This window comes from Seriola aureovittata, chromosome 2 (assembly GCF_021018895.1).
Source record: "Seriola aureovittata isolate HTS-2021-v1 ecotype China chromosome 2, ASM2101889v1, whole genome shotgun sequence".
Taxonomy (NCBI): Eukaryota; Metazoa; Chordata; class Actinopteri; order Carangiformes; family Carangidae; genus Seriola; species Seriola aureovittata.
The window spans coordinates 16,780,496-16,807,105 of NC_079365.1; the positions used below are offsets into that span (position 1 = coordinate 16,780,496).

General features: G+C 39.4%; 5 protein-coding genes and 1 long non-coding RNA gene across 8 annotated transcripts; 3 read left to right on the forward strand and 3 right to left on the reverse strand.

Moving 5' to 3' along the window:
- Positions 1-41: 41 nt before the first annotated feature.
- tomm6 (translocase of outer mitochondrial membrane 6 homolog (yeast)) lies at positions 42-1,413 on the forward strand. Its single transcript, XM_056385804.1, has 3 exons — positions 42-200; positions 1,123-1,258; positions 1,356-1,413. Exons 1-2 carry the CDS (start codon positions 103-105, stop codon positions 1,217-1,219), a joined length of 195 nt encoding a protein of 64 aa, XP_056241779.1. The 5' UTR covers positions 42-102; the 3' UTR covers positions 1,220-1,258; positions 1,356-1,413.
- A 138-nt stretch (positions 1,414-1,551) lies between these two features.
- On the forward strand, positions 1,552-2,588 carry c2h1orf74 (chromosome 2 C1orf74 homolog). Its single transcript, XM_056385760.1, has one exon. The coding sequence runs from the start codon at positions 1,722-1,724 to the stop codon at positions 2,508-2,510; it is 789 nt and encodes a 262-aa protein (XP_056241735.1). The 5' UTR covers positions 1,552-1,721; the 3' UTR covers positions 2,511-2,588.
- Positions 2,571-7,968, reverse strand: sirt4 (sirtuin 4). 2 transcript variants are annotated; one of them, XM_056385748.1, is made up of 4 exons: positions 7,830-7,968; positions 5,883-6,367; positions 4,938-5,232; positions 2,571-4,837 (listed from the first exon to the last, which is right to left on the reverse strand). In XM_056385748.1, exons 2-4 carry the CDS (start codon positions 6,365-6,367, stop codon positions 4,685-4,687), a joined length of 933 nt encoding a protein of 310 aa, XP_056241723.1. In that variant the 5' UTR covers positions 7,830-7,968; the 3' UTR covers positions 2,571-4,684. The 2 variants fall into 2 exon arrangements, with proteins under 2 accessions (XP_056241723.1, XP_056241714.1); XM_056385739.1 differs by lacking the exon at positions 7,830-7,968 and adding an exon at positions 6,762-6,911.
- sxph (saxiphilin) lies at positions 7,000-15,298 on the reverse strand. The gene is made up of 17 exons (XM_056385725.1): positions 15,164-15,298; positions 14,589-14,752; positions 13,908-14,007; positions 13,635-13,811; positions 13,346-13,508; positions 13,158-13,222; positions 12,124-12,281; positions 11,826-12,012; positions 11,583-11,731; positions 11,402-11,492; positions 10,398-10,445; positions 10,122-10,304; positions 9,805-9,952; positions 8,829-8,911; positions 8,542-8,726; positions 8,124-8,310; positions 7,000-8,028 (listed from the first exon to the last, which is right to left on the reverse strand). The coding sequence occupies exons 1-17, from the start codon at positions 15,216-15,218 to the stop codon at positions 7,985-7,987; spliced, it is 2,187 nt and encodes a 728-aa protein (XP_056241700.1). The 5' UTR covers positions 15,219-15,298; the 3' UTR covers positions 7,000-7,984.
- Positions 12,224-13,470, forward strand: LOC130175365 (uncharacterized). 2 transcript variants are annotated; one of them, XR_008828729.1, is made up of 4 exons: positions 12,224-12,326; positions 12,697-12,767; positions 13,174-13,241; positions 13,335-13,470. It is a non-coding gene; the product is annotated as an uncharacterized LOC130175365 (long non-coding RNA). The 2 variants fall into 2 exon arrangements; XR_008828728.1 differs by having other exon boundaries at positions 12,697-13,241.
- On the reverse strand, positions 14,882-26,450 carry sfi1 (SFI1 centrin binding protein). The gene is made up of 31 exons (XM_056385712.1): positions 25,921-26,450; positions 25,767-25,838; positions 25,499-25,609; positions 24,723-24,817; positions 24,513-24,630; positions 24,239-24,341; positions 23,964-24,120; positions 23,705-23,866; positions 23,463-23,533; positions 23,297-23,389; positions 23,100-23,197; positions 22,435-22,501; positions 21,631-21,761; positions 21,450-21,531; positions 21,186-21,364; positions 21,000-21,075; positions 20,296-20,391; positions 20,125-20,201; positions 19,895-19,997; positions 19,697-19,793; positions 18,927-19,087; positions 18,770-18,844; positions 18,137-18,211; positions 17,850-18,026; positions 17,558-17,763; positions 17,393-17,476; positions 17,048-17,309; positions 16,856-16,949; positions 16,575-16,719; positions 16,373-16,472; positions 14,882-16,011 (listed from the first exon to the last, which is right to left on the reverse strand). The coding sequence occupies exons 1-31, from the start codon at positions 26,070-26,072 to the stop codon at positions 15,874-15,876; spliced, it is 3,657 nt and encodes a 1,218-aa protein (XP_056241687.1). The 5' UTR covers positions 26,073-26,450; the 3' UTR covers positions 14,882-15,873.
- Positions 26,451-26,610: the final 160 nt, after the last annotated feature.

Genomic DNA, 26,610 nt, shown 5'->3' on the forward strand with positions numbered 1-26,610 from the left:
CCGTAATGGTGTTACATATAAACTCTTCCCTTTCCTTCTCCTCCTCCTCCTGGTTGTTAGTTCCGCTCGTTACCAGTTGTCTTTACACTGCACGCTAGCAAGATGACCGGTTCAAACGGTAAAAAGGGCTCATCCCCTGGTGTGACTGACTGGATCCGTTCAGCTTGTCAGTTTGCAACAGACAGAAACGACTTCAGAAGGTAAGTTCATGTGGATAATGTGTGATGCGTGATGTGTGCTATCGTTAGCCACATGGCTAACATCACTGATTCCATGAGGAGGTTTGCCCTTGAGTCTCTCGCCTGGATGTAACCACAGAGCTTATTAGTCGATTACCCGATCAACTTAGTCAGTTACCAGAAAGTTCTAATAATGATTTAACCTTTCAAGTGACTGAACACGTTGTGGTCCCGGCTTCTCCCATTAGAACTCCACTTTGAGTCTTGGGTCGTTGATCTGACCAAGCAAAACATTTGAAGATTTCATCTTGTGTCCTGGGATATTGCATTTGAGATTCTCTCAGCATTTCGGTCATTTAATTGACTAAATGTTCTCTACACTAACTGTCCACATAGCACTGGCCAAAAAAAAAAGGTATCAAAATATGTATGAAATAAGTAACAAAGAGCATTAACAGCATTCAGATATCCTGTTCAGTACATTTAATGATCATGTTTTGATCTTAAAATAATTCTAACGCATCATGATCAATTTTGATAATGTTGGGACATTCTTGTGTTTGAGATGCATACTATGTGACAGCAGTGTCCCTGTTTCAATTCTCAGTTGGGAACCTTTTTTGCAAGTCATACATCTCACCCTATAGTTCCTGTGTGTATCTACACTTTCACTGTCTAGTAAAAGCAAATGTTTGTCTGGTGTTCATGTACAATATAATGACCATTAGCCGATATACCGTTGGGGGGGGGGGGGGGGGGGGGTACGACATGTCAGTCTTGCTCCTAGTCCCCATCAGTGTTTATTCTAACCATTGTCACTGTTTTTTGTTTTTTTCCAGCTGATGTAGAGATGTAGTCATTTTTTGTTTCTTGTGTTGACGAGCTTTAATCTAGTCAGAATAAATCATAATTCATGACTCAGTTGATGTTAAATCTCTTTCAGGAATCTTCTGGTCAACTTGGGTTTGTTCGTAGCTGGAGTTTGGGTTGCAAGAAATCTCTCAGATTTCGACCTGATGTCTCCTCAACCTGTAACATAACCTGGTCAAAAATACAGCGCCACCAAAACCAGGATGATGGTGAGATTATCTTATTATGCTTATGTTAACTAGTGACAAAATTACAAATTATTTGAGGAGCACATTTGTAACTGTCGTGATGCTTTTGTTCCTCTAGGTATCTTGGACCAACAAAGACGAAAACAAGGGACATGAATAAACAAACATAAAACTTTTATGACGAGTTGTGCTTTGAAAACAAATCATCTTGTTTACCTGAATTCATTTTTCTGTTTTGATGATTTTTCTTTTTATTTGCATCTCATTGTAGATGGATCAAAATCAAATAATTACATTCAATCAGTATCTCTGCTCTTGTTGTCTTTGACACATGGATTTAGAAATAGCGTTTTAACTTATTTTTTTAAGATCTCACATAGCTACTTTGCATTTAGGAAAGTGCACCAGAAACTTGTCTAGTTATCAAGGTGCAACATTTTGGTATATTTGACTATTTGAACTGTGTGATGTGATTTATGCAGCTATGTCCACTCAGGAGCTCTTTGTTGCTGCAGCTCGTAAAAGTCTGTGCACTGGTAGAAAATCTCTCTCTGTTCCCCAGAGTCTGGACCTGGCTTCTCAGGTCTCAGCTGTTGATCTGGGGTTGAAACCCGCTCTGCTGTATGACAGTAACGGCGCCAGTTCAGAGCAGTTACAGCAGTATTTGAGCATGTTGCAGTGCTCCCAGCTTGTGTCTAAATCACTTCTCACATTGGATTTAAATGGAAACACTCTCATTGTTAATCCAGTCACAGTCAGATCAAATATAGAGCAGGCGTTTCATGATAGTGGCGTGGCTGTGATTGATGTCTGCCACTCACTGGAGAAGCCCACCATCACTGACCTGCTCAGAGGGGAGCTGAAGAGTGTCATAGAAGATCTACTGTTTCTTCTGAGCAGGTGTGAACTGAATGAGGCTGAGAAACCTCTTTATGTTGGAGAGATATGCGAAGATTGGAACCTGTGCACAGTCTTTGGTCTTTTATTGGGCTACCCCGTCACCTACTGGTTCAATCAGACCAAAAGCTTTGAAAACTGTCTGTCTATGACTCCCCTGATGGTGACTACAGCTGCAGCAACATGGCAGGCAGATACCGCTGGTCACAGATGTTGTCTGTACTCTTTTAGCGTCCCAGCTGTTCTGCTTAAAGAGACACAGTCCAACCTGGAGTACTGGGGGCTTCGTTTACGAGAAAAATTTCAGCAGCAAAACGTCCTAAAGGATCTTAGCATATGTCAAACCACAGTAACTCTTCCCTCAGTCTGTTTGTGATGCTAACATACATTTGTCTTTACAATAACCTGATACAGAATGTGGATTTTCTTCACTCCATTAAAATTTGTCAAAACAGCTGTTTATTTCTTAATGTGCAATGGTATTCAATTCCAGGGTTAACAGTAGCACCAGTGGTCAACACAGTACACACACACAACCTGAATTATAACAGATTTAACTGAAAACATTTCAAAAACCCTCAAGGACAAATAAACTCATAATTCCTCAAAGTGATGTAGTGTATGTAGAATAATGTCCTTCAAGCACTCCACTGAGGAAAACATGACGAAAGTCACTGAACAGTTAAATACAAAAAAGCTTATTCAAAATGCTACATGGAATCCAGCCAGAATGAATTGAAACAATTTTGTTTTACTGTTTTGTTGTTTTATCAACAAAACAGTTAAATTTAATGTGGTTTAAGTGTCCTGTAGTCTTGTGTTGCCACATAATATTTGTAGTGCATATGGAGCAGATGTAAGGTTCTTTTAACCAACACTATACAGTAAAAGGCCCATGACAAGTAGCAATAACACACTTTTGTCATAGCAGCCAGTTAAACCTGTTGGTTAAGATGCATAACACACCTCACTGCGATTGGTGAAGTCCCCCCGGTTCGATTCTGGCTGGTGACCTTTGTTACATGTGATCAGTGGTGGAAGAAGTATTCAGATCCATTACTTAAATAAAAGTACCAATATGACAATGTAAAGATTACATTACCAGTGTACATTACAAGAAAAAGTCCTGTAATCAAAATCCAACTTAACTGAAAGTACAAAAGTATAATTAGCAATCTGCAGTAAAAGAGCCTGTTACATTGTTGGTACTGATGCATCCACAGGTTCAACTGGTCTAGGTGGAGCCACTGTATATACACACACACATATATGTATTTTTTTTTTAAAACTAGTAACTAAGGCTGTCAACTAAATGTAGGAGTAATTAGTTCAATAATTCTCTCTGAAATGTAGTGAAGTATAAAGTAGTAGGAAATGGAAATACTCAAGTAAAGTACAATTACCTCAAGATTGTACTTAAGTACAGTACCTGAGTAAATGTACTTAGTTACTTTCCACCACCGCATGTCATTCTTCCTCACTCCCTGTCACCTCTCGTCTCTCTCATCTCTCGTCTAACCTGTTGATGTCAGGGGACATTTTAATTTAAAAAAGAAATCCGATGATTAGCTAAAATGACCACCAGTGATTTTTTTATTTCATACTGACAAATTATGATGTTTCAGGACATAAAAGCTGCAAGATGTAGTTAATTTGATTCAGCCTGCAACTGCAAAACTGTGTGGCAAATAACACAGATGATGTCCTGACATGTGAAGTGCTCTACTGCTTTAAAATAATTTATTTAAAACAGACAACAGGTTTCTGTTACGACATATCAGATATAAATATTTGCTTCAGTTTTAGGTGGAACAAGATCTTCTGCTTGACAGTTTGTTGAACGGACACTGTTTGTAGTCTAACGTTTAAAAACCTGACTGAAAGGTCCATTGTCTTCACTATGTTATTTTATGCATTTAAAATGTATGCTGATCAATCTCAGCATCACATTGTATAAAAACATGATGATATTGAATTCCTGGATATCACAAATTAAACCCTTTTGAAACCCTCTGATTGCAGTATATTTTGTACAATGTCTTGAATTAGTTTCCAATTTATTTGATACTTGTCTATTGTACAGTAACCTGCTACATAATTTTATGCCTTTGTGCAATAGCAACTTGCACTTCCACAAACTTCTTGTAGTTTAACTTAATAAAAACGGGTCAGTTTAAGCTTATTTGCCGGTAGAATTTGTTCACATAAAAGCAGCATCAGTGTACTGTGAGTGAACAGAGCCAATTTGTTGTGTCAAGAGAAGTTGGATTTCTGAGACAGGCACACATTCTTCACTGAAGGACATTTATATTATTAACATTCAGTTGTTCTGCAACAATATCTGAGTGCAGACATGTCATCCTTTGCCCTATACTGATAATGGCAGCAAGTACTCCTGTCAGAGATGTGTATATGCTTGTGGCTCCTTTTGCATTGTAAAAATGTATCATCCTGAAGGTGATTATGTTGTTACCTTGTTAAAACTGAGGTAGTTTGCAAAGCCTTGTTATCAGCTGAATGCAGAATATTGAAACTTGATGTCCACGGCAGTCAGAGGGGCTGAATGACTGAGAGCACTTCACCACAGCGGCCGCTCACTTTCAGCCCAGCCAGGTGGTCGGCTCTTGTGGGTCCGATGTTCAGGATAGCGACTGGCATTTTCCTGTCACTTGCTGCCAGTAAGAACCTGTATCCGGAATATACCTTGCAAAATAACAAAGAGGTAGACAATTAAATGCAAAAACTTCAGAAATAACAGTGTTGTAACCTAGTGTCATTGTGACCAAGGTGCTCCAAAACCTACCTGTAACGAGGACCCCACTACTAGCACCGCATCCGACTCTGCCAGTCTGTCGTGCACAAACTGTACTGTCCCTTTTATCACAGAGTCTCCAAAAAATGTGACCTCGGGCTTCAGTATTCCTCCACATTCGTCACAGGAGGGAACTCTGAAATGCAGGACCTGCTCGTCCTCCAAGAAGACATCACCGTCTGGCGCCACAGCGCCTGCCTGAGCTCTCCAGTCTGGGTTTAATGATATGAATCGTCTCTGTAGCTCCTCCCTTGCTGAAATGGCACCACAGCCTAGGCACATCACCCTGAGAACACCCATATTTTATCATCACATGTCAGCACGTGGGTGGTGACTTATACTGTCAGTGCAACCACAAAACAAAATAATCAATCTTTGTGATGCAGGCCAGTTTTGGTTTTATTTGCTCAGGTTTTGAGATATCGGCCTCTGATATTTCTGCAGCCAACCCACTATAATGGAGGTGACAAGAGTTTAATTTGTGGTACTCAAAGCAATAAATATTTACTTTTTAAAGCTTTGAGTGCAATGTGTCTTTCTCGAAGCAATGTCTCAGTTACTGAGGATAATCCACAGACCTTTCTGTCAAGAGTTTCTGCTGAAGAAGTGGTCTCAGTGAAAACTGTGACAGTCTGTGGATTACCCAGAGTTTTTCTTGTAAATATTGATCTTAACTTTTTAAATCTAGTTTTACATTATGTGACCATCCCAAACAAAGTCCATTCAGCATATATTTTAGAGTCTGATACCTTAAAATCTGTCCAATAATATCAAAACTATCAGCGTGGCTAAATACCACTAAGAGAGAAAATATGTTTATTGTCATTGGTGGTGAACTAACCCTTAGTTGCTGCTGTTATTCAAGCAAAGGATCTGAACTTCACCAATATCAGTGAGGGCCCACTATTAAGGTGTCAGGTGATGATGTTTTCTCACCTGTGGGCACAGCCATGGAGCTCAGTCAATCTTTTCTGTCCTGCCTTTGAGTGAAGTGCATCCACATTTTGCGTGACCAGCCAGTGCAGCTTTCCACTCTCCTCCCACTGTTGCAGGGCCTTGTGTGCAGAGTTTGGCTGATGTGAGGAAAACTGTGGCCACCCGACAAAGTTTCTGGCCCAGTAGCGCTGACGGGACTTTGCGCTGCGGACAAACTCCGCATGCTGCATGGGTCGTCTATCAGTGCGGGCATACAGTCCAACACCCTCTGAGCGATAATCAGGGATGCCTGACTCTGTGGAGAGACCTGCTCCACTGATGACAAACAGACGTCTGGCTCGGGACACAAAGTCCTGCAGCTGGTCCATGGACTGGGCATCAGTGGTGCTGCAGGCGGGGACAAAGTTTGACATACCAGCAGGAACTGAGGATGTCCTCCTTACTGGTGCAGAGTGTAATGTGAGGGTCCACCAGGGCAGTCTCATCTATATCAGGACAAATACAGTGCTATTGGTTATAAACCAAATCACTCATTTCATTACTGCAATTACTCCACCTTCCTCCACTGAGCGAATGCAAACTGTTAGATAAAGGGTTTCTTTAACACTTTTCAAACCCTGAAGACTCGCTGTAGGTAGCTAAGAAGTTGTAAGATCACATGCCACCACATCTGCTTAACATGACCTAATCCTATTAATGTTCTTATGAGATTTAATGCCAATAAAGCTTGAATATATGAAAACATAGTAAGACACACAGAAACTGTCCCTACTCTGTTTTACATATGTGCCAGTTTAAGCCGGTGACTTACTGCTTGCTAACGATAGCTACAATGTCAGCTAGCTAACTTTGTTAAAGGACGTTAGTTAGCTACTGTACCTTATTTGTGAGTTACAGCGGTAACTACAGTTAAACTTGTTGTTGTTTCTAGCACAACAAAGTGTCACCAGCCACTAAGGGTTAGTTAAATAACATGACAAAACAACAGCAAGATGATATAATGTAGGAACCTTTGTCGGACTGACTCTTACAGCACAGGAAATATCCGATTTTATGAAACACCAAACACAGTCGCGCTGAAGTCTGGGAGTTGTAGTCAAAGGATTTTTGGTCAAGATCGCAATGTTGTTCAGCTTTATTTAAAATGTACTTTGTACGTGACATGTACGTATATATGACAAATTGTAGCCCAAAATGTCTCTCGATTATTTATATAAGCGATTCCTAAACAGTAAACAGATAAATAGAATAACATTAAAATAATAAATACACTCTATTGGCAGTTTATTATGTACACCTCCAATCAAGGTGCGGGAACATCTCAAAGATGATCAAGAGAAATGAGAGGCACCCAAGCTAAATTTCAAGTGTCATAGCAAAGATTCTGATAACTAATGTCAACGAGATATTTCAGCTTTTCCTTTTTAATAAATTTGCAAAAACGTCTAAAATTCTTTGTCATTGTTTGGTATTGAGTGTAGATTGATGAGGGATTTTTTTTATTTTAGCATAAGGCTGCAACATAAAATATGAAAAAAGGGAAGGTCTGATGACTTCTTTAAATGTACTGTATCCCTTACAATTTGTATTCTCACGTTCATTTTGACGTTTTTGATTGGCCAATGTAAACAGAATTTAGGTGAAACCTATACAAACTTACACATGGATATATTTCCATATTCTACACACAATGATTTTACATCCATATTTTTACAAGTGTAGTAATCTTTGTGCGGTAAGACAATTAGTGCAGCGCTGGGTGTCACCACAGGTTCTTTGTGTGAGACTTTGCTGAGATAATGTTAGGAATTTGTTTTCAGGCTTGAAAACATTTGCTACAGCAAAGCATTTTGTGTAATTGAAAGACACAAAGATTATGCATAACACATCACTCATTTATGATGGCATCTGAAAGTTGCAAAAGTGAAAGCAAAGGTAATGACTGACACATTTTTTTTGCAGTTGCTGAAAGGTCCTCCACTTCAATTTGCATGAAACCCCAACCCCTGTTGTGCATAAGCAGTCATCCAGCAGATGACCATGATGATACAAGCGATGGTTTTAACCATTGAGAAGCACATGAAAGGTTGTTTCCTTCTCTCTTAGAATATGCTGCACACATCCTGACTGCAAAACTCCAAGATATCTGCAGTAAGGAAAAGTAAGGTATACGTTAACATTAGAGTTTGTTAAGTTATGACATGCATGACAATCGGCCAGTGTATTTGGTTGTAGTTGTACCAGAGTGCGTGCAGTTGAAGACGGTTTCTGCATGAGTGTAAAACTCCTCTCCGAGGATGGAACGGTGGTCCTTATGGCTGGTGTGGACGAAACACTGTGTTGCATCTTTAAACAGCAGATCACTTTCTCCATATTGCTGTGATTCAAAGAGCTTGAACTCTGCGTTTGGGTTGGCTGCCAAAGTTTCCTTTATGATAAAAAAAAAAAAAGTGTTTAAAAATTGTAATTTGTAATTGTAATAAGTGTCTGTCCTGATTTATGTCAACATTCATCAGAAGAAACAAAAAAAGATGCTGTTGACCCAAAGAGTGAGAAACCCTGAAACATACAGTATTCTTGATGATGTCAAGTGTGTACAAGGGAAAACCTGATTCTAAATATTACAATTTATTTTATAAATGTGATTACATATGCTGACCTGCGACTTCATGAGGAAGTCGTACACTCGTGCCGTGAGCACTGGCCGTGTCATGATGGTGTTGGGTGGGATGACTCCGAGGTTACAGCTCTCCCACTCTGACAACGGGGCTCGGCGACCGTCACCACACAGCAGCTCAAAGTCTGATGACGTCCACCCCTCTGACCAACCAGTGGAGCCCAAACCTGAAGCACAACATGACAAAAACATAAGGTGACGTAATAAACACACAATATATGTAAGCATCGGTGTGTGTTTATGTAAAAAGGTTCTCTTGAATATCTCACTGAGGATGTTGGCCTGAAGGCTGTGTTGCTCAAGGAAGGCAACATCGCCATAGCTTTTTCCACTGGGATCTCCAACCAGACACCTATAAATGACAAGGAGTAAAGGGTCAGTTCAACGGAATTATATAAAAATCATATTTTCTCACTTAGCCCTAGCAGCATCCAGACGTACAAAGTTTTGGTTTTGTTTGAGATATCTGTATTTAAAATTTCAGCCTCTATTCTAATACAGTGGAGGTGGCGACAGTGCGTTCTGTGCATTATCCAGTCTAATGGGGACTTTGATTCTACAAAGAAGCGTTGCTGTGGAATTTTCTAAATAGACTATAATCAGTATATTTATGTTAACAATTACTCAAATGTATCTATGTGAAAGGGGGGGTCGCTCTTTTGATAAACCCATATGAGTCTGCAGCTCCCCTCAGCACTTTTTAAAATCAGTGAAAAAGCTATGATAAACCGAGTGTACACTACCTGCTCAGCAATTAATGGCAGGCAGACAAAATTAGCAGCTAGCCGGTGAACACAGTCGAGTCTTTAACATCTTATTATTATCCATATTTTCCTCAAGAGTTGTTGGAGAAAAGAAAGCGAATATTGGACTTATGCTTGTCCAGCAGAAACTAACACGACTGCAAATGAAAGCACTGCTGTATGTGTATATAAGCAACTTGGTGCTGAAAAGTTCAACATATGAACTTAATAGGTGATAATGTGTCAGTGTTGAATCTACAGTCACCTCCAAGTGGCCTGAAATAACTAATTTGGCTTTAAATCTAATTTTTCAATTTGTGAGCACCATAGACTTAATTCCATTTACATCACCTGTATTGGACAAATATCTTAAAACAGGGACATATAAAAGCTAATCTATCTTAATGGCTGAATACCACTACAGGTAGTGGAGAAAATATATATTTTCATATTTTCATAATTTCAGCAGAAAACTCTGGCTCAGGTAAGCTGCTGATCATACCTTAAAGCCCCCATATTGCCATAGTAACGCTCATTGTGGTTGTCAGCACAGCGTTTGGTTGCAGCCTCCCCGGTCCCTCCCATACACACTTTACACAAATTCCCCTGAGAGCCAGGAAGACAGCCTTTCCAAAACACCTTGTTGTACACTAAGAAAACACAAAGTGACAGACTGCAGTTATACGTGAGGGTTAGTGCAAAATGCCAAGAAGACAAGCGGCCAACAAGAGGACTGGCATTTAATAAAAGATAAATAAAAGGTGAATATTGAACATGTTCAATAAAGCAGGACTCCATATGAATGACTGGAAAGAGCACCTTGGTTTGGATCGCAAGGAGAGCTGCTGTTTTGCTCAAGGCTCAATGTGTGTCTGTACGGCAGCAGCCAGCCTCCGGGGCTGTACATGTGACTCTGACAGGAGCGGCGGCCTCCAAGGTTCCCGATGAATAGGTTTCTGCTGGAGCGCTTTGTAACTGCTACACCCACCACTGAGGGCAACACTGAGGAGACAAACAGCAGGGGTTTCCACGTAAGGACAACAATCACATTAGCTTTCAAATCAGGCGTTTAGCTGGTTTTTGTTTTCATCTTACCATCTGTCTCTAAGTGAGTTGATCCTTCAGCAAGCACACATTTTCCTCCTGAGAGAATCCAAGAGAAGACAATAGAAATAGATGAAAATAAAAGGATTAAATGGACTGCGGCTAATCTAATGATTACTTTTTCAACTAACCATTTTGTTTGTAAAATATAAGAAAATAATGAAAAGCTCTAGGTAAATTCTTGTTGGCCTGTTATTTGGACGCCCTGCCTTCAGAAAATGTTAGATTCAAATGTTTTAGATTTTCAGTGCTGCAGACAGAAAAGCATTAAAAAGTGGCAAAAAGTCAGAAAGCCAGAAATTCAATTAAACCATCTTTAGGATTATTCTAGTATATGTAATTCATTTATACTTATATTTCATAATTTCTTCTTTATTTAAATTTCTCTGTACTTAATTACTTTTGTTATTGCTATTCTTATCGTTACCCTTTGTTCCATAATGATTAAAAAAGCTTGGACAGTTGAGGTTTCTAGAAAATTAATCAGCAACAATTTGGATAATTTATTAATAATTTGAGTCATTTTTCAAGCAAAATACCAAACATTTACAGGTTTCAGCTTTTCAAATATGTGGATTCTCTGCTTTTCTCAGTTTTATATAAGTGTAAATTAAATATATATGGGTTTTAGATAATTGGTTATATATTATATTGGATAGATAAAATAAACAATATGAGGACATCACCTTGGACTCTGTGGAACTAAGATGGACATTTTTGCTATTTTCTGACACAACATAGACAACACGACTAGTCACTTAAGTGAAAAAATCATCTGTAAATGAATTTAAAATTTAAATGATTAGTTGCAGCCATAATGTCTATATTATTTGTACCTTGTCTTTCCAAAATGCCTTCAAATTGCCTGTTTTGTCCAAGTAATAGTCCAAAAGATAGAAGATAGCCCAAAGATATTCAATTTCCACTGATATAAAAACAGAAAAAATCTATGTATGATGAGAGACCTTGGAAAAACAAAATACAAGGATTCTTACCGTAATATTCAGTTACTACAGGGACAAGACCGCATTTCCCAGCGATGAACGAGTGAGTTGCGTCCAGTGAGACAGCGTCGACCTCGTCCCTCTGTGGTCAAGGTACAGGTCATTGGAGCTTTTATGACAGTACTTTACAGTGTCATACAAATACTGATATTCTGCAATTAATATGACCTACCTTGATTTTCTCAATACAGTTCCGCATTGAGACTGCTCTAACACACACCAGCGGGTCTGACTTAATACTGAGAGCCCACTGTTCACATTTCTTCTGCTCTGCGTGGCTGATGCAGCACCATCGCACAACACTGTCCTCCAGTGAGCTTCCTGCACACATACAGGTTCAGTGACGTTACACAATCACAGCCAGTCTCTTTTCAATATAGAAATTAAAAACCACACATCAGTGGAAAGTAAGTACCTTCGTGTCCAAGACCTTTGAGGAGAGCCACATAATCCAGCCCCAGCACCTGACTGACGTCCATGTCATCTTGGAGTACAGCTAATTTATCCGTCACATCTTTGAAGAGAAGATCGCTTTCCCCAAAAATCGATGAGTTGAAGAGTTGGAAGCGCTGCCTCTCTCTTCCTCGTTGGCCAAACAGCATCTGAAGAAGACATTTTTTATGAGAAAAAAATGACACCAACAGACATGGAGTACATAAAGACAATGTGTGATATTTGGGGGAAAAGCAAAGGAATGAACAAAAAAAACTTACCTGCACGGTCATTAAAAATTTGCGAGCAACCTTGCGAAAGTTGAATCTGGTGACCATGCCCCCTCCTGGACCCCGTCCCAGGTTACAGTTTCTGTAGTGGCTGAGAGGAGCCTGTGTACCGTCGGTACACAGTAACCTGAACTCATCACTCTCACTCTCTGAGGGATGAAGGGACAGAAGATGGAAGGAGGGTGAAAAAGCAGGTGATTTTCAGCAGGTTTAGAGCTGGTTTGGCAGATGCTGGACATTTTAATCATATATCCTTTATTACTTTAAGCTCAGTGCAAACTAGTTTTCACATACTCCTAGTGGCAGCAGCTGGTGTTCAGGTGTTACAACTGACTCAGGTTGGTGGTAAACTATATAATCAGCTTAGCTGGTAGTTTATTATTGAATATTAAAGACCATCTTGCAATGGGATCACACTAGCTGCGACCCCCATTAAAATGTTCCAATCCATGAATACTCTGTAGTTATGACTACATGAGTACTGAGTGCTCATGGGTCACTCGTTGTTTATTCATTTATTTATCAGCAAAATATAATCTTTTTTTTTTTTTTTTTTTTTTTCAGATTAGCTTGGCAACACCACTTTGGTGCCCTTAAGCAAGGCCCTTAACCCAAACTGCTCCAGTGGCTAACAGGTCAGACTTTGGTTGTACTTGGCAGCTTCCAGGTGTGAATGTGTGTAACTGTGTGATCAGGGCGTTCCTGTAAAGGCTAGGTTCCCTCTCAGTGAAACTAACCTGAATAAATTAAGGTGTAAAAAACATTTTTAGAAAACTGCATAAGTACCCTCCAGAAGCAAGTATTTTTGTTGGGGTATTTTTGCCTCAAGTGAATAGATGAACAGTACAGAGCTGACAAGAAATTAGAAGAAAGGGACATGGGGGAGGATTTGCTCTGACTGGTGATGTAATGACATGGTCAGTGTCTTAATCCCCTAGACCACAAGGACAGTGCAGTTTTTAAATTGTAATAGAATAAATGAATAGTAAGATACAACTGAAGCTCTATTACAAGATATTGTTTACCTTCAATACTTTTAAGGGCTAAATGGTCCACAAATGCAACATCCCCTGCCCCGCTCCTGAGACATCTGTGACAGAGAAAAACAGGTAATTGGAGAAATTCATAAATGTTTTTACTGTTATTTCTTACATAGTTATGCAATGCTAACATAGTTAACATGCGTCCTTGTTGATCTTTAGTCAAGCCTGACCTGAGGGCTCCCTGGCTGTTGTAGAAGGGCTCACTGTGGGATGTTTCACAGTGGTAATTCTTCTGGCGAATGTAAGACTTTTGGCCTTGGCAAAGAGCACACAGAGGAGCTGCCATGGCTGCAGCTCCAGGAATACAGCTGGCACTGAAAAAGGTACTGACGTCTGCTCGAGAAGAGGAAAACAAGAGAGGGGACTGAATAACCAGAGGACCAGAAAAGAGAAAATAGAAAGAGGACATTTCCACACTGTGCTGCATTCACTGGTTGCTGCTAATATTAACCTCATTACCCTGACTGAGTGGCTGCTCCTTTGACCAGCTCAGGTAGTTTCTGGACAGCAGGAAGCCGAGAGGAAGACTCCATCCAGCTGTCCATCGAACCCCACTGTGACAACTCCTGGTACCCTGCAAGGACCGTATGTCCAAGCTGCTGTTCCTCACCACAGCCACAGACAGAATACAGCCTCCTGCAGTGCAGACACAGATGGACAATCACAGACTGGCTCAGAACATCGTCATGAAGAGACATGTTGAAGCATCTCAGAAATGTGAAGTAAACCTACCGTCACTGTATATCTCCTTGGCGATGGCAACGAGGCCGAACTGCTTAACAGCAGAATAAACTTCTCCTGCATCTAATGTCACTATATCAGCACGGTTTCCCTGAAACACAGAATGCAGAGAGCGGGTCTCAACTTCACAACCGGAAGCAGATGTTGATATAGCAGTGTGCCCTCAGGGTTCATATACCTTCAGTCCATTTATTATACAAACGTTCCTGACAGGTAATCAAACCTCTTCACTTTTCCAGACTTTGTGGGGCTGCAGCTTCAATTTACAATGTTTTATACTATGATATTGACATTGAAAAGATATTAAAGAAATAAAGAAATGTCCCAAACTGTGTTGTGATAAAGAGAAATATAAAATTTCTTCCAGCCCAAAATTTCTCTTCTCCTTTAAAAAGAAATTACATCTACCCAGCAAAGTATTGTATTTATCACTAAAGGGTAACCAAATCTTGTAGCTGCACCTCACAAAACTAAATTAAATTTAAAGTATTGTTATGTAATTATTTTATGCTATACTACTGTGCCATTAAAAAACTTTTTTTAAATTTTATCTTAACATGAAGCTGTGTGTAGCATGGTTTCGATATTATGCTGTCATGTTTTGCTATGACACTATATATATATATATATATATATATATGTATGTGTTTATGTATGTGAAGGATGGCTCACCCTGATCCTATCAATACAGTCAGTTGTGCTGGACGCTCGTATGCATGAGAGTCGGGCAAAAGCTGCCACAGCAGCTGGAGGCAGCACCGCCACCAGAGCTTTAGCGAGTTCTGCACACTTCCTCTGTTCAGGATCTGACACTGTGCACCACCGCATCTTCTTGGCTGTCATGCAAGGAACAGTTCAAACAGTCCACACAAGTCAGTCAGAAAAGTAATACACTATTCATCTACTGCAGAATTTAGTTGTTTGTCAACTCATATTTGTGTTTTAAGACGCAGGTTTATCATTAATTTCTTTGTGCATTCTTTAATCAAGAAAATCTAAAGCCTACTGTGCATATCAGTAAACTGTGAAATTATTTTACAACATTTATAATGTTAAAATCAGTTTTAATGTCCTGAAAAGCAAAAAGCTCTGCAAACAGGGCAACAACTTTTCCAGCAACAATCAGAAGCCAAAACTAAAAAAAAGAAAACAGACATAGAACATTCAACATTCACAGCGAGACTGAATATAAGCACAAAATGACTTATCAGTGTAAATAAATGAACTAGATCAATAACAAAACTTACCCCTGATGCAGCAGACCAAGATGAAAAAGAGTAAAATAGCATAAACACCTCGCATTCTTCACGGTTGTAGATCAAAGATTTTTAAAAAACTGCCTTATCCAGAATGAAGAGCACAACCGACAGCTGTCCTTTCTGTTATTCTGAAATCACTGATTTTCCTGCATAGATTTTCCAAAGTATTAGAGGCACTGGTTCTAACGGGGAAATAGAAAACCTATTGCGCAAGGGCTGAGCCTCTGAAAACAGTAAAGTCACTTTTTGCACACATATGGAAAATATTTAGCACCATCTGTCACAAGGACAACCCCTATCCAACCTTTTGTAGATTCAAAGTGTAGAGGTGAAGGCTGCTTAATGGTGCTGGGATGTAATGTTTCTGGACATGCTGAGACGAGTTTCAGACTGTTTACATGATATTTAACAACAATAATCAACAGCATTACCTGGACATTAAGAGATCCATTTTTTTTTCAAAAGCTGAGTGCAGTAGAGGTATAAATGTCTAAAAAACAAGCAAGTCTACAGCAAAATATGTGTCAACAGTTTTCTCCTTCAGTTCTCAAGTCAGTCTTCACATTATTTTAAGAAATGTGATCGTAGCAGATGAACAGCAGTTCAAACAATCAGCAGGTGTAATCGCTTAGGGAGTGTGTGTGCGGGCCAATGCTGTTTCCTGTCACGTTGTAAACACAGAGTGGTCAGTTTCCATGTCATGTTTTTGGAGGGAGAGAAGAAGCTCCTGAAGTGTGGAGGACAGTCTGTAAATGCTGGATTCTCTCTGTGTGTAGCAGCATCGCTGGCTTCCGTTTTGCCAGTTCGGTGGACAGTCTGTCGATGCGCTCCTCCAACTATCAACATGAAAAACATCAACTATGACACAGGTAAAGTCGCATTTTGTGTCAATGATTTGTTGTGATTAGTTTCCCCACATGTGAACTCTGAATGCTGACTTGCTAGATATTTACTTGCCTCAGAAGAAAGTGTGCATGCAAAATTTAAGCCATCAGTGTCATTTGGGAAGTTAGAGTTTCAAAACATCAACACTAATCTGGAGTTTATCATAAAATAACAATAGTAAGTGTGAAAGACAAACTTAGGTACAAAAGCTAATGCTGACCTCGTGCAACTGCACTGTTTGCACCATTTCATAATGTAAAAGTGTTGTAACCTGTTTAAGACAAAACATGTGAACATTATCTGATCTTTTACCTCCTTCAACTCCTGACAAACAGAATGTTTTTCCATTTGTTCATCTTCGCCACTGGTCTGTAGCCAACTTTGCAATACCTCTTTGAGTTTTTGCCATGACCTGAATGGACACACACACACGCAAACAGACATCAGTTACTATGGTGAGAAAGTGGACAAAAATTCAACAAGGACAGAAAAAAAACTGGTGTTTCTTTTTTACCGGAGTTGTTTCCTGTCCTGTTGGAAACTGTTCATGTCCTGCTGAATGCTGAGCAGTTCTCTTGTCAGAGCTGATGCTGGATCAGTTGATACATCTTTTATATGAGCACCCTCAGTTTGTTCAATGGATGCTCCTAGATGTATCTCTTGAAAAAGCACAAGGAAAACTTGTTTTGACCATGGTGTTTATGATGGTCTTTGTAATCCAATCTTAACAATCATGTTTTTTATAATGAATTAAAAAATAACTCATTATTAGGAGGAAATGTGCAGCTACCTTACCTGGATACCTGGAATTACATTTAAATGGAGCAACAAACTGATGAAAAGGCACAAGTGGGGCATCTCCAAAACCTGGGCTGCTTGTCTTTCCCAACTTGGAAAAAAGACGACATGACATAACCCAAGTTGAGTCACTTAATTTAGCACTGAATACATACTGATTTCTGTCCAAGTTAAACAGGTGATTATTACCATATTTTGAGACCCAGTGGTCATGAAAGCAGAAGGAGGTAAAAGAAGGTCTTGGTCTTGAGTTTCGTTAGATGAGTCCACTATAGACAATTGAGGCTCAGAGGGTGTAGATGTGATGGCACTCTGATGTGTTGAGGTAACAAGGACTTTAGCAGGAAGAAGGTGTGACAACACTGCAGGATGTTTTTTCTTTGAGGAAGAACTGAACTCCAAGGGTTTTGGAGCTGCTTCAGTGCTGGTGATGTCAGACTGGTTTTGGGCGCTAGAAAAAAGAAAAAAAAAAAAGATTATTTCAAATATGGAACAGATATGTAATTAGTATAAAATACATGTGTAATGCGCTACCCTTTATGTGGAAAGACCGTCAGTGGAGACTCAAATAGCTCTTCACAGCAACGCGGCGGCCGTCGAGGCATACAGGTGGGAAGCCTGCAAAAAGATGACAAACTCTCTAAGACTGAGTCCATGTGTTGAAAATAGATTCCCAGCCTGTCAGGGACTCAGACTCACAGCTTGCTAAGCACTCCATCTTCAGCTTCCTGCTCCAATGAGTCAGCCGAGGAAATGCTCTTCAGTCCAGGAGTAGTCAAACAGAAGGTCACACTCTTTTTCGGTGGTTGCTCTCTGACTGCTTGTTCTCTTTGTGGTTTGCAGAGAGCCCGCTGTTTCCACCGCATAGCACAACGTTTAACCACTCTCTGGAGATGACATGACCTCTGCAGGACACAGACAGACATGAACAGATAGCCATCTTATCTGTAAGCAGAAACAGATAATTTTGTAAACTCACACACATACTCACTTGCTCTTGTCTGTATTGTGTGAGGTTCACTGTGAGATCATTCATGTGAGCAGCATATGTAAGAATGCATGTCACACCCTCCCTCAGCAGCTGGTCTCTGTAGACCTGTGCAGCTCTGGCTGCCTCTTCCTGCTTCCTGCTTTGCTCAGTGACCCACAGCCTCCACCCATACAGGACCTGCAGCACGTTCACAAAGAAACATCAAGAAACATTAAACCCTTTGAGCACCAATTCTCCAATATTTGTGCTTGAGCTCCTCACGAGGCCCCGAGAAAACAATGTGTTACCTTGGCTTGAAGAGTGAGGGACCAGTGCCAAAGAGCTCGCTCCGTCTGCTCAACTTCTCTCCGTCTGTGCTGCAGCTGTTATCAGGAAGTAAACCAAAATAACAGCCAGTTTAACTGAAATAAATCAAACCACATACATGTATATTGATCTGAGAGTCTGACTTTGCTATCTACTCACTGTATAACTCCATATAGCAAGATGGACAATTATCACCGCAATAAAGAACATCTTAACAATAAAACAGTTCCAATTCTCTTCTTTTCCCTATGATCCTCAATCTAAATGGCAACTCCTGTAATTTAGTATTTGATATTTCCATAACATTGAAGGACATATGAGTCAGCATTTAAAAAAAGAATCAAGTCAAGAATCAAGAGTCAAAATCAAAGCAGCCTAGATATCCTGACTTTTAATAATAATATGGGTCAAGCTCTAAAAACATTGGATCCAACACTTTCAATAAAGTTTTTCCAAGCTTTACAAAGCTGCTCCAGACCCACGGAGACATTTTACAACTCTTTTCATTGGCTTCATACGAGTGTTACTCGTCATGACAAGTAAACTGATCTTTATGTGTAAAATCAGTGGAGCGCCTCTTTAATTGCAGCATGTGAAACGTAATATCAACAAACCTTTATTTTCCACTGTTCAAAGTAGGTCTGGTACATCTTTAATCTCAGCAACAAGATCCCTTGTCGTTTCATCACCTACGAAATAGTCACATTTTTAAGAATTTCTGTCATAGCATGTGGGCTTTTTATAACAGTTAAGGGAAAGTGAATTATAAACCTTATGTTTCCGATATTGATGGTGATGCTTATTCCACATTTTCATTGCTTCAGAGAGGAGTTTGGAGTTATGGTGCTGTCTGGCTTTTTCCATACACATCCTCTCCCTCCGAGCATCTCTGGTTCGTCTCCTCCACTGTCTGAAAGACTGCAGCTGACGCACTAAACAGAGAAAACATTAGTTTACAAGGTGTAGAGCATTTGAGGTACACCCCCGTCTAATCTTAACAATAGAATTCTTCTTGTGATAGTTGTAGAATCTGTGGTGAGGACATGTGACAAATATAATGAAGTGATAAACAGATGATAATTGCATTTTTTTCCCACACAAGAAAACGCAGGCGAGAGGCTTGGATCAGGGATATTTACTTTTGAAAAGAAAGCCACTATTGGTTTTCTTTGGTCTGTATTATTTTGGTTTACCAGTGTGAGGAGTCTCACTTCATCACAGTCTTTGTTATTTTGTTTTTTTATAATATATATTGAAATATTGAAATATGGCCAATCAGCTGTACACGGTGAGTGTGAGAGCAAATCAAAATCACATTACACTTCTTAACTATGTGGCTGTAAGTCTAAGAAAAACACTTTGGTAGACATGTGATAAGTTGATAAACATAGCAGAAAGTGTTGTTAAGAGTTGCAGGGAGGTGACATTCACATCGATACAATTAAACATGTTCTTGGAATATAAACATTGAAATGGAGTTGAAACTTTGCTGTTTGTGGAGTAATGTTGTTACCTTTTTATTTACAGTCTATGGTTGTTACCTTGGTTTGTGGACCTCTCAGCCCGGCTGACTGCTTCCTCCTGCTGGTGGCGCTTTGTCACTGCACGTGTTGTTGCTTCTCTCCAAGCAAGAAACACCTTCAAAGATTTAGTGCAAAGAAAACAATGAGCAAAGGCTGAATGAATGATGATTAATTGTATTAGTTTTGAAGACTAAGAGACCAGACTGCTTATATAACCTTTAACTGAAGAAAGTGCTGAAAGTGATCCTGTGCTTGTTGCTCCATGAGCTGGCCCTCTGCCTGTAGCGCTGCGTTCTCCCTCCACACTGACATAGCTGTCCTGGAGAGACAAAACTGAAACTGATGAATCTGATACATACCTGTCTATTCCTTTCTATTTAGAGAAATATTCAGATATCACATATTTCAGATTTTGAAGAATATATCTATGTATTAGTGTTTAATACCTGAGAGAACGCTGTGTTTGCTTTCTGTAAAGTTCCTCGGTTTGACCGTAGATCTGAGACATTTGTAGGTGGTGTGTCTGTGAATACAGCAGGGTATGGTGTATCAGCTTTCACATTATCTTTATCAGCCCCAGCGTATGAGATCATGTGATTATATTGACAATGAAGTACCTTCCAGGTCACAAAGGTGTGCTTGAGAAGTTTAGCTTCATGGTAACGCTGCATCTCCTCCAGTTTGCTCTTTTTCACTCTCTGGTTCTGAACAAACTGATCAAACAAAGGAGAATCACTAATCGCTAGTTGTTATATTATTATTATATATTATATTATTGTGATATCAATAGTTGATTGACAGAAAGTTTAGATAATCAATTAATTAATTTAAATTAATTTTTGTATTTTTTAGTCATTTTTTATCAAAATGCCAAACATTTGATTATTCCAGCTTCACAAAATGTGACAATTTGATCCTTTTCTTTCTTTTCATACATGAAAGTAAACTGAATATCTTTGGGTTTTTGATTGTTGTCCAGACGAAGCAAGACATATGAAGACATTACCTTGGGCTGAGAGAAATTACAACAGGCTTTTTTTCACAATTTTGACATTTTATAAACAAAACTATTAATCAAGAAAATAATCTGCAGATTATAGTCACAGCCCTAAGAATATGAATGCAAAATTTCAAGTAAAACACACTAGAAATGCCTGTGATGAGCTTTTAAAGGGGGATGTGTGAGACACATCCAGCAGTTTACAAGGCCATACCAGTTTTCAGAAGTTTTTTTTTTTTACTTAAACCAAAAGCGCTGATACCTTACAGTGTATGAAAAGATGGTGTACAGACTGGACAAGACAACGATTACAAAATGCACCTTTTTCCATTTTTCCAGAGCCCATTTCATGCAGCGCACATCACCCTGATGACAAGCCTTCTGCTCCCGGTTTCTCCTGACATGCAAACAAATAAACAAACACATTTGTAAGCCAACAGCACTGTAAGTAGCTCGTACTTGTACTCAGACCAATCAATCACTTCAGCAGCACTAAGTTTGCCTCACCTGTCTCGAATCTCAGTGCTGCTGTCCTTCCACTGTGTCATCGTCTTGTGGAGAAGTCGGTGCAGGTACAGACAGTCTGAAACTTTCTGTTTCTCCTCCTCATTGATCTGCTGCTCTGCCCTTTGCCTCCAGCGAGCCCAGGCTCTCTGCATGTTGCATCGCTCCTCATGAAGAATAGCCTGTTGACAACAAGTTATCCGTCTGTGTCTGATACACAGCTGTGCTCTTAATCAACAATAAAATTTCCATCTATAGCTGGCATACCATTCGCTCAGACAGCATCTGCTCCTTGTGCTTCTCTGACCGCCCCCACCAGGTGTAAAACACCCAAGAGTACTGACGTTGCCTGATAAGACAGTGTACAAACAAATAAGATCACTTCTGCTTGGTTTGGATGCAAGTCTCAAAATGAGTACAAGTCTGGAGGAAAAAGACCGTAACTCACTGATTATAGACTTCTGCCTTGTGTCTCCTCTGTGTATGGAGTCTCCTCTGCAGAGTGAACTCAACCCACGAATTGAAACACAGAGGCAGCATGCGCTCTGCAAACCAAACGTCTGCACGATGCTCCAATTCCTGCAGAAGAGCATGATGTTTTAAGTTAACTATGAAACAATATTTTTACAGGAATTAGTATCACATAAACATTTCTCATTTTAATCAACTGTTTTATCAATCAACAGTTAAAAACATATAAAAGAAATTGTTAACTCTTATTTGGAAATAGTTAGTTGGAAATAGCACAGGGCTGCGAGTCAAGGTTATTTCATTATTGATTAATCTGAAGATTATTTAGACAATTACTCGATTAATTGTTTGACAGCCATTAATCAGAAATAATCAGAATTGCTATAGAACCCAGGGCAACATAATCAATTGTGTCACTAACAGTCAAAGTTAGTGAATTTACCATGATATAGAGAAAAGCAAAAAATACTATACTACATTTAAGAAGCCAGTGTTGGCGAATGTTTCTTGGCTATCAAAAAAGTTGTCACGTAATTTTCTGTTGACTAACTAATCAATTAATTGACTGTTTCAGTTCTAAAATATAGAAAGAAATGTATTTTACAGCTATTAAAAAACAGTAATCGGAGTAAATAAAGCTATATTTAAGTGAGTAGTCAAGGCATTGACATACTGCCAGTTTAACTGAAGCCATTCTTGGCAGATAATTTATAGAAACATATGCCTGGTCTGTAAGTATTGCTCTTGTTATGAAAATGTTTTGTTCATCCTAGGAAAATACCTGCATGTGTCTCTGTTCAGTAAGTTTCTCCCTCCAGAGGTGAAAACAGCTGCTCAACAGGGACGTGCTGAAAAGGGAAAAATCTTTCACTTTAGATAAATATTTAAATTTGAATTAATCACACAGGAATAATTTAAAATTAAGTTTTGAACACATAGATGTAACTCTGTATAGCAATCAATATATTCTTTGACTCCAGGGCAAATGTAGGTAAAGCCAAGGAACTAAACTAAGATCTAAACTAGAATTACCGCCTCGTAGTTGTATGACTGAGTTGCAGGAAATATGGTCACAATCTCTTCTTCCTGAGTTTTTGCAGAACATTATGATGCCACAGTGAAGTTGACCTTGGACCATTTGGATATAAAACGACATCACTTCATTTTATCTATATAGACATTTGAGTTAAATTGTGTCATAATTAGTGTATCAATTTGTTAGTTATGGCCAAAAACATGTTTTGTGATGTCACAGTGACCTCAACCTTTGACCATGAAATTCTAATCAGTTCATCCTAAAGTCCAAATGAATGTGCTAAATATGAAGAAGTTCCCTTAAGGTGTTACAGAGATATCGCATTAACCAGGATGGGACGGACGGACAGACAACCTGAAAATGTCCCTGACTATCGCTGGCGTGGAGGCATAAAAAGTAAATGAAACAACCTGTAGTTAGTCTGTGCCATTTCTGTTAGTGGTTGAAAACTCTTGTCTTCAGCTTCCTCCAGACGGCCCTGCCACAGCTTCCAAAACTTCCTTATCATCTACAAGAAACACAAACATAAAACTTCAATCACCAATGCAAACTTTAATAGAAATATTTAACTTATAATGTAATCTCAGGATGAGTGCTCATCTATTACAGTTTGATAATAATGCTGGAGAGCCATGTTGTTGTTCAAACGATGTGTTTTGTTCCAGATGACATTGAGAGAAAGTCCCTGCAATCCAGCACTCTGCAACAACAATACGCAGTAATTAATACATGACTGCGTTCTGTTCTTCTGTTGCTTCAATTTTGGCTCTTACCAGTAGATGATGTTGGTGGTGTTGACTCGCAATCTGGTTTATTTCAGCTTCGTCTCTGCACAACATCACATCTAATGACAAGCTCAAGAATCAAACAACTGTACTGATAATTATAAGAACTTTCTATCCTACAGTGGACCTCTTATGATGCTGTAGTTGGTAAGAAAATGAAAGGTTCGAAAGATATGTTAATGACAATATTTAAATGATGATATGTCAATTTTATGTATTGATTAGGATACAAGCTCTCCATCGCTCCAGTGCTCTGCGTTGGGTGCTCTGTATGGCTAACTGCCCTGCAGCTTGCAGACAGTCCTCCTCACGCCACCTGCGATGCAACGCATTTCTCCAAGTACTCCAACACATCCTCGCCAGACGGAGATGATAGGCACGCTGAACTGCATCTAAAACATTAGAAAGGGAATAAAAGAAAACTGAGCAATACATCTCAAAAAAACATACACACAAAAGAATGTATTCCAGGAATTTAATTAAAATGACCTTGTGACTTTCTTTTGGTTTGGCAGCAGGACACATAACTCATCCACTGATGCAATGTTTTTCTTTTCAGTTTGAGAATGAAGTGAAGTGAAGCCTTGGATTCTTTTTTTTTCTGGCAACAGGAAGCTGTGTGCATTTCTTTCCAATGAAGCCAGGTCTTTGCAAAAATGAGCAGTGCACACATCACACAAAATAGAAAGGGAAATACAACAAAGATCAGTATTTATGTTGAGGCAAAAGACATGAGTTATGAGTGTGTCTGATAAGATGTTTACCCTCCTCTGTAAAGTCATTGTCTGCTGTTTGAGGGCTTGGTCCTCCAAAGTGTAAAGGTCTTGATGCTGCTGCAGCCTAGTCTGCCATAAGCTCCATGCAGAACTGCTCATGTAAAAAAACAAAAAGGAAAATTTATAACTTACTAAACACCATGAGTGTAGATCTACAGTACTGTGCAAAGGCTGCAGGCATTGTAGATTTTTTATCCAATCATGCAGTGTCATCAGGGAGGCATCTGTACAGTACTGTGCTTCGTAAATACAGTAAACTTACTGCAGAGTTGCAAGTCTGCTCTGCTCAAAAGCTGATTCAAGCATTCTCTTCTTCATTCTCCTCATCTCTGTGAAAACCTCCCACCTGTCCCAAACCAGACGCATGCGTTGCCTGTCAGCTGGTTCAAGAAACAAAGTGATTAATGACACAACAGCTGACAAAACATGAAGTTATATGAGCTTGGATATGTTCTGATTTGTAAACTCATACCATATGATTGAGCATTTTGTAATTTTTTTTTCTTTTTCCTCTGCATAGACATAAACACCTGCCAGCTATGGAATCCCAAGTTATACAGATAATACCTGAAAAACAAAATAATTCATTAGCATACACAATACACAATAACCAACCGTGACCAGCTTTCTGGGCCACAACTGCGACTGTAAAGTCTAGTAGTGCAAGAAATACTCAGATCTTTTACTTAAGTTAAAGTACCCATTCAACATAAAAATACTCTATTACAGGTGTAAGTCTTGCATTAATCCTACTTAAATCAAAGTGAAGAAGTATTATCAGCTAAATTTATTTAGAGTAAAAGAATCCATAAACATTTGAAACATGAAGAGGGGCTCCAAATAGACAATCATAAGTTGTCACAAGCCCAAAAGGTCTTTAGATAGATAGATAGATAGATATATAGATAGACAGACAGACAGACAGACAGAAAGACAGACAGATTGATTGACAGATACTTATTTATATGCTAAGGGAAATTCATGTGTCCATTAGCTCACTGATGATAATAATAATGACATTTTTTTTTTATTATATATTTCTAATAATTTAACAATATGTTTGTTTTTTTATGACTATAAGTCTTTTATGTAAGTTTTAATGAGAAAAGTAACTAGTAACTACATCAGTCAGATAAATATAGTGGAGTAAGTACAATAGTCCACTCAAATAGCATAAATTGGGAATAACCAAGTAAACTACAAGTACCTCAAAACTGTGCCTAAGTACAATACTTGAGCTGACCTGACCTGTAATGACACTCTGCCCGCATTGTTAGACTCCATTCCCTCCTTGACGTCCACCACTCTTCTCTCCATCCTTCAAAGGCTCGTCTCAGCACCACGCTTTCATAGTGAGACCTGCAAAATGTAATATTCCCTTTAACTAGAAGACTCAGATTCAGGTAGGACACTTGATAGTGGCAGACAGACCGTGATCCAGCTTTAAAAATAAACTCATCTATACACGTAAGTTATTTCAACAACTCCACTTTGTAAAATAAATGTAACTTATTACTTGGCTTTATGAGGAGGAACTCGACCAAAGGTGTTCTGCATCCATATATTCAGGAACTTTCTGGCCAGGTGCCTGCGGTGGTTGAAAAAGTCAGGTTAAATCATAAATGAGTCAAACAGTCATTTGAAATACAGTTAATTAAGTGTTTTAGCACCTTATTCTCAACTCCTTGAGTCTTCCACCTTTGTTCCAGCTGTATCCAACTCTGTAAGGAACCTTTCTGGTATGAACTTTGCGGAGTTGTTTTGTTTCACCACTTCTTGGTCTGGGTCGTCCTGGGTCAAGCTTTCTAGTGTCGCCCTGCATTGTGTTAAATCACGTCACGGGCACGAGTTACAGAACTGAAGCATTAGCATCAGTCTGAAGCAAAAACAACAGTGTGAAACTGTTTTGGACCTTCGTATATAACAATATTAACATCTTTAATCAACGTGAATAAACGGTTAAGGTGGCAACGCAGTGCCGCGCATTTGTTTTTCCTCGTCACGTGACCGCGTGTGTGTGACACCGTGGTGTGTTCCAGTGATCTAGTTGCCAACGGCAACAGGCGGCACCAACGTCATGCGCAGTATAAACACTGCACCGACTCCAGGCTGTGGATGCTAAACGGGTATTTCTGTAAAATAATGTTTTCAGTTTGGCACTAAGGCAGTGGTTGCGAGACCCCTTCCCTCTATACGTCAGCTTAAACTGTGAGTGACATGTTTACTCCCCGTCTACGGTAAAAAAGTGAAAACACAGGCGATGTCAGTTCTGGACAGCCCGTGAGGGCGGGGCTGTATATTTTCACAATACCGCAAGGAGATCGCTCTGACGGATTGGCAAATCGAACAAACCCCAAGAC